The sequence below is a fragment of the Austrofundulus limnaeus genome, unplaced genomic scaffold, assembly GCF_001266775.1.
Source record: "Austrofundulus limnaeus strain Quisiro unplaced genomic scaffold, Austrofundulus_limnaeus-1.0 Scaffold196, whole genome shotgun sequence".
NCBI classification, from domain to species: domain Eukaryota; kingdom Metazoa; phylum Chordata; class Actinopteri; order Cyprinodontiformes; family Rivulidae; genus Austrofundulus; species Austrofundulus limnaeus.
This window is the reverse complement of record NW_013952598.1, coordinates 611,227-618,270: the sequence shown is the minus strand read 5'-3', so window position 1 is coordinate 618,270 and position 7,044 is coordinate 611,227. Positions and strand designations below refer to the sequence as shown.

General features: G+C 40.0%; 1 protein-coding gene across 2 annotated transcripts in view; it reads right to left on the bottom strand.

Moving 5' to 3' along the window:
• Positions 1-52: 52 nt before the first annotated feature.
• LOC106524680 (colony stimulating factor 3 receptor) overlaps positions 53-7,044 on the bottom strand; it is a 22,630-nt gene continuing 15,638 nt past the window's right edge. For both annotated transcript variants that reach the window (XM_014018582.1, XM_014018581.1), the window contains exons 4-16: positions 6,750-6,882; positions 6,446-6,612; positions 5,115-5,281; positions 4,851-5,001; positions 4,527-4,609; positions 4,220-4,427; positions 3,941-4,129; positions 3,707-3,808; positions 3,310-3,456; positions 3,106-3,246; positions 2,932-3,025; positions 2,776-2,854; positions 53-696 (exon numbers count right to left, since the gene is read on the bottom strand). In XM_014018582.1, the coding sequence (XP_013874036.1) occupies positions 214-696; positions 2,776-2,854; positions 2,932-3,025; positions 3,106-3,246; positions 3,310-3,456; positions 3,707-3,808; positions 3,941-4,129; positions 4,220-4,427; positions 4,527-4,609; positions 4,851-5,001; positions 5,115-5,281; positions 6,446-6,612; positions 6,750-6,882 (2,144 nt within the window). In that variant the 3' untranslated portion in view covers positions 53-213. The remainder of the gene's footprint in view (positions 697-2,775; positions 2,855-2,931; positions 3,026-3,105; positions 3,247-3,309; positions 3,457-3,706; positions 3,809-3,940; positions 4,130-4,219; positions 4,428-4,526; positions 4,610-4,850; positions 5,002-5,114; positions 5,282-6,445; positions 6,613-6,749; positions 6,883-7,044) is intronic.

Here is a 7,044-nt window from a genome sequence, read left to right as displayed (position 1 = left end):
CACACACACACACACACACACACACACACACACACACACACACACACACAAATAAAGGTTAATTTTTTTAATTGCATATACAGAGCATGAAAACAATGAAGCATGGTCATCAAAATCATTRCATTTAAACTGATTGCAYGTTTGACTTTGATCAAATTTACAAATTTTTAAGAAARCTYAAAACCAGTTACTGTCCTAATCAGCACAATGATTTCAGTTGTTTTCAGTATCRGTCATCTCTAAAGCTCGGAGAAAAGGAAAGTCATTCCAAACGATATCTGGATCTTCCTCTGTTTCTGGTACACAATCATCACATGGTCCAAAAAAACACTGCTCCCTCGACGTCCCAGCGGTTCCCACATTCTGGTAGCATTTTGGACTGAAGGATTCTTCTGCTTCCAGGAGGGGCTGTGTGGATTCTGAGCGCAGATAGACATGAGGCTCCTTAGGGAGCGGGCTGTTGCCTGGACTCGAGAACAACACCGTAGCGTAAGGGACAGAGTCGCTGTTTGAACCAGAGTATCCAGGGATGAACGGTGATTCACAAACGGACTCTCCAAGATCACTGGTGTTCTCTGCATTTTTAAACCAGTTTTCATCCTTTTCTTGGCTCAGCTTGGTGGTCAGTTCCAGGAAACTGAGGTGGGACAAGTAAATTGGATTTGGCTCTTCTTTGTCCCAGGAAAGATGAATAAACTGCAAAAAGAAAAAAAGTCATTTTTAATTAGCAATTTTTAACATCCAAACTCTATATCACTGCATAGTTTACAATGGTTTTGGACTAGAACTATCAAAAGTTTTTACATTCATTACTTAAATGTAGAAGAATAGAAACTATGGTTTAAAAATATGTTTTTGGAAGTAGAAGTATCAACCCAAGCTTTTTACTCAGATAAAAGTGGAAAACTGGTTTTAAAACTATTTAAAGTATAAAAGTAAAATTAATGTAAAGAAAAAAAACATCAAGGATTAAAGCTATAGGCCCTGCCACAGGGGCCTATACTGCACAACCCATCCATCCATCCATCCATCCATCCATCCATCCATCCATCCATCCATCCATCCATCCATCCATCCATCCATCCATCCATCCATCATCTTCACTTTATCCGAGGGCGGGTCGCGGGGGCAGCAGCTTGAGCAGGGAAGCCCAGACCTCTCTTTCCCCGGCCACCTCTTCCAGCTTTTCTGGGAGGACTCCAAGGTGTTYCCAGACCAGCTGAGAGACATAGTCTCTCCAGCGTGTCCTGGGTCTTCCTCGGGRTCTCCTCCCAGTTGGACATGCCTGAAGCACCTCCCTAGGGAGGCGTCCAGGAGGCATCCTTACCAGATGCTCGAGCCACCTCAACTGACTCCTCTCGACGTGGAGGAGCAGCGGCTCTACTCTGAGTCCCTCCCGGATAACTGAACTCCTCACCCTATCTCTAAGGGAGAGTCCAGCTACCCTGCAGAGAAAACTCATTTCCACTGCTTGTATCTGCACAATCCACCACCCAAAAATAAAAAAAAATTCTAAAGGCCATAATGACAATAAAATATAATAGAATGTTAATGTTGAAATAACTGGGATGCACTAGGCTACCTGTTTCAGCAGCATATACCTACACATTCTCACTCCCAAGTCGTCACATATTGACGCTTAAGGTAAGGTTCCCTCTGCGTCTTATTTGGATGCATCAGGTAACCCCCTCGCGTCAGTCCTTGACGCCCGCGGCTTTTCCGGGTTGCGCCACCAGGGGTCTTTGCGTCGGGGGTCTGACGTTAACATGAGGGATCAGGATTAATGGTTAAGTTTAGGTACTGGGATCAGGGGTAGGATGTCCATAGTGAATATTAGGTCATTTTAGGCTTCAGAACATGTTCACGTGAATTTCGTACATTTTCTAAAAATGGTTRATTTTAGCTACTACGGTCAGGGACAGGATGTCTACAGTGAACAAAGGTAATTTCAGGCTTTGGAACGGTCGTTTTTGCGCATTTTATACACTTTCTGAAAATATGACAACAGCTTCYGCCCCATCTCGTCAGTAACTGACGTGACGGGGGTACCCTGCGCGTCACAATCGGACGTAGAGGGAATCTTGCCAAAGCGTCACTATGTGACGACTTGGGAGTGAGAATGGGTTGCATATACTGTATACAGTATCTCTGCCTCAGTCATCTTCTTACTAGGCTACAAACAGTATTTCTGCTATGTCATGCTGGAGCGTGACGTGGTTTGTGTCATGTGTAAGTATGATGGAACCAAACCAATAGGGTATCAGAATGGTATATATTTATACTTTTTGTCCAACCCCAGTCAAATTAACTGTATCTCATCTGGATACATACATAACATTTTCTTTTCTCATAAATAATGACAAGCCAGAACAAAAACAAATCAAAGTCAAATAGAAATCAAATACTTTTTTTTTGCATTGGTAAATATCTAAGGAGTGGAAAGTACAGATAACTGCATGAAAATGTAAGAAGTAGAAGTAAAAGGTTGTCTGAAACATAATTATTCCAGTAAGGTACTTAAAAGTAAAGATAACTAAAATTTCTACTTAAGTAAAATAAAAAAGTACTTGCATTTTATTATATGACACCTCTGTTATAGACTGAAACAATAAAGAAACATTAATGTGCCAAAACACCAAATGTTGAACAAAGATATAGCAAAATGYTGCTTTACAGTTTGAAAATCTTTACTCATTTTGAGGCATTTTTCAAGATACACATATTAACTGAATATTGCAACTTCATCTATCTGTAGCAGATGTCAAATTGTCATACCTGAGTGGATTCTGATGTCCATATTTTAATGCTGCTGTTGGCTGGATCTGGAACAGCTGGCCAAATGTTTCCTTTCAGCCTTTAGATGGAGAAACAGAAAAAAAAGTTCAGTGATAAACAATGTTGCAGTTTTATACAACATAGTGAAAAAATTACCTTTTGTTTTTGGAGAAACAAGTCATGTAGATGATAAATATCAGCAGAATTGGCCCAGTGATAGTTACTAGTAGAATCGCTGTAACAGTTACGTCTGGAAAAACAAGAAATGCCATGATGTTAATTCTTGTTTGACATGTTCTGATCCTTTCACATTGCCAAATCGGTACCAACCAAAGGACTCGCTCTGGAAATGAATTGTTGACCCGTTCAGGCTCCCGCCAAACGTGCTGACCGTCATAAAAGCTTCATATAAACGATCAGAGTGGAGATTTTCCAGGAGCACCTTCCTCTCTTCTGGATCTGCAATCACAACTGATAGAAAAGTCCGACATCAGAGAACATCGAGTACAAGAACACAACTTACCAACAACTTACCTTTTACAGGTCCTTTGTCGTACCAGTAGAAGAATCTGTAGTCCTTGATAATTCCATTCCTCTCCTCTAAAGGTATTTCATCCCAGGTGAACTCAACACGTGACCCCCACATTTTTCTAATTTGTATATTAGGAACCATAGATGGAGCTTTTAAAAGAAAATATTTTTCATATCAGTGCAGATGTCTTTACTCAAGCAGGAAAGTAAAAAAAAGTTTTTTTTTATCTCCACAAGAGGGTGACATTTCCTCACATTTAATGTGTTTGCTGAGAGTTTACACAGTTTGTAGAAAATAATTTATGCCAATGCTTTCCCCATACTTTAAAGGGGAGGCGTCGTGACTCCGGCACCTCGGTTTGCTCTTTGCGTAATCCTCTTCGTGTCTACAGTGACTTACCCTTTTCTCTCAAGTAGGCATTAACAGTCTGAGGAGGACCAACCCCATCCTTAAACCTGGGATACACAGAGATCCTGTAGGGCTTGTAGGGCTCCAAGCTGCCTGTTGATGAGCGTGAAGAGGTTAGACGGGAACAACGTGTACAGACAGTTTCTGCACAGGGCAAGTCCTGCCAAACAGTTATTGTTTGACTTCTTCTTAGAACTGCAAAATGCGATGCAGATCGTGCCGTACCTGTTATGACAAGGCTTGATTGATTTTGTTCCAAAATTTCAAATTGGATGTGAGAGATGTCTGGTTTTAATAAAGGCCCCCATTCCACCACATATCCATTGAGGCCTGATGGAACCACACTGGACCACTGGATCAAAAGGGATCTGTTATCACGAGGAACGGCTGCAACATCTAGTATTCCTGTTTCAGCTACAGATATATATTTATAAAAAAACATGAGTTACATTAAATACCTGAATTATTTTCCAAACCATGTATTTTTTTAAAGATCCCATTTACCTTTAGGTTGGTAGATCCAAATTGCGTTGGGGGGAGATTTCCCTGCTCTATTCACAGCCCTCAAATAGACCTTCTTCACTCTTATTGGGAGCTGGAAAGTACAGTAACTCATGTTTGTGGAGCACACTTTTCCTTTTCCAGCATCCAGTTTTCGTACTGAGACAACGTACCAGACTTTTTGGCTGTTGGTGCGGAATTGTTTTGTTGGCTACAATTAAAAAGAAAGAACAATGAAACATATTCAAAAGGATACCTCCCAACAGTTCAACTGAACAAGTGCAAGGACAATACATCAATCAGTGATTACCTTCCAGAACAACTCTATGTTGGATTTTTTGGATGTGTGATTTCTTGAAACCTTCATCCACGTGTTTAGATGTCCAGAAGGAGCTGAAACGAAATGAAAGCAGGGTTCAGAAAACAAAGCTTAAAAAAATGCACTTCTATAGATTTGCTGTCAGAGGATGCAACAAAACTCAATACTTTAGTTCAGCCTGTGTTTCAAAGCTAGGTAATGGAAGATACAGAAGATGACATTTGCCTATTTAAAAAAAGGGGAAAGAAAAGAAAAGGCCGCAGGTTTGAAAGTGTTAGCGTGAGTTGAGTCAGTCTGAACTGATCTGAGCTGTACCGATTTCCAAGGTGACTCCAGACTTGCTACTGCTCCACTCACTCCAGGGGCTCTGCAGGTATTGGACTCTGATCTGGGCCAAGTACTCGGTCCCATGAAGAAGATGAGACAGTTTCACAGCTCTGTGTGGGCTAACTTGGGTCCAAAGGATCTAGCACAAAAAAATGCAGAGATAACTACTAACACACATTGCAGACTTCAGGTTTGTCTTTAATACTCTGCATGATGTCACTTGAAAGTATTAATGAATTGGTTTGGACCTACAGGGTCACTCCACTGGTTGTTTCCAGCAGCTCTGATTCGAACGTCCAGGTGTAATTTGTCATAATACATCCATGCCTGGTGCCTGGATACCTTCCACCTCAGCTTCAAGCAGCCAAACCTCTTACTCTCCGCTTCAATCTTCTCTATCTCAGGTGGGTCAAACTTAGCTGGTATAAAAACAGATAAAGCAAGTAAAGCTCAAAATTGGATTCTTACCAAAACTATTTTAATTTTTAATGTTGCTGTTAGGATCAGAGTTTGTGTCACYATGATTACTTTTTTGTTTTAACCGCAGAGAGAAGCTTTTACAGAAATAAGAGGTGATTTCTGAATAATAAACAGGAATATCTTGTAATGTGCTAAACATCCCCATAAGAGTATCTAATCATCTCAATAAAAAATGGTAATAATAGTTCTTCAAATTCATGCTGACATACATATTTAGTGCAATTTTTAGTATTTTTTCGTAGTCTACAATATTTTTTTCATTTTCTTTTAAGCTATACTTTTTAGATCAGATAACTGTTGTGCTATTTATTATTATACAAATTCACATTTGTGCCTGACCCAGAGCCAGGGGCGGTTCTAACAAGGGCATTGGCCCAAGCTGAAATCTGATTGGCCCCCTGAAGTGCTCCTGTCCTGTCACTCATCTGTCCTTTGCCCAAGAGTAACGATGGAGGGTGTAGTTCCATGTTCAAACACTAGAGGTGCTAATGAGTCAGATGCTGTGTGTTTGAGTGTTTTTGATCTATGTACAGTAAAAATACATGTAAAACTTGTAARGAGAAYATACATGCAARAWWTTTTTAAATTACATTACAAGTGTTTGAACATTTATAACTATTTAAATGTATACATCTTATCAAAATCAGAGATTTGTGTGCAAAGATGTTAAATAAAAACTTGGCCCCTTGATGGCCCCTTATTCAGAAAAAGCCTAGATCCGCCACTGCCCAGAGCGAGAGGAGAAGTAAAACGGTGAAATTGTTGTTGGTAAATCCACCTTGTTTAGAAGTTCCATTGCAAATTCTGTGACATAATCATTCAGAAAATGTCACAGAAATGAGATAAAACCTAACAAGTTGAAAAATATGACCCAAACAGAATATAAAGCTGTCTACGCAGCACCAGGAGAGACTAAAATCAACTTTTCTGCACTCCTATAGGCTAAAAGTAACAAAATGCATTTTAAAAAAGTGGATTTTTCATGTATGTCTCCTTTAAATGTTACAGCAATAAATGTGATGGGGGCAGAGAGTAAAACTCAAACCTTTAAGCAATGGTTTGTTCAAAACCAGTTTATTTTTTTATTTTCCATAAATTCTCACCCGCACTGATTGGTTCCAAAATGATAGGTTTTGAAGTTGCCTCTCCAAGGTCATTCTCAGCCTTCACATATATGCTCATATTAGAGAAGAGTGAAAAGTCCGAGCGAAGGATGGTGTAGTGATGGATTCCTGGTGGGAGTTTATACGTATAGTTCATGTTAAGATCCCTGAAAAAGTACATACAAAAACACAGTTGTGATGCATGCCTCATGCAAATACATTATTTAGCACTACATTCATGCAATATTCTTCACAACTGACTGTTTTTTTTTTTTTGCAATTTTTTGTGTGTTTTCATTTGTACCGTATCTCAGTGTGGAGGGAGTAGCTTGTAGGGAGGTGGGTCTCCTGCAGACCTGGGTCCCACCTACACGTCATGGTGTTTGGGCTGGTGAGGTTTGTCTGACAGCTGAGGTTCTGCGGTGCTTCTGGTGGATCTAATGATCAAAACAAGTGATGAGCAGAAGTTTTACTGAAAAAAAAATCAAAAGAAAACACCAGTGGATTGTTTTTCTGTTGTAGAATTGTCAAAGGGGATGATTGTGTAATTCTCTCTCTCTCTCTCTCTCTCTCTCTCTCTCTCTCTCTCTCTCTCTCTC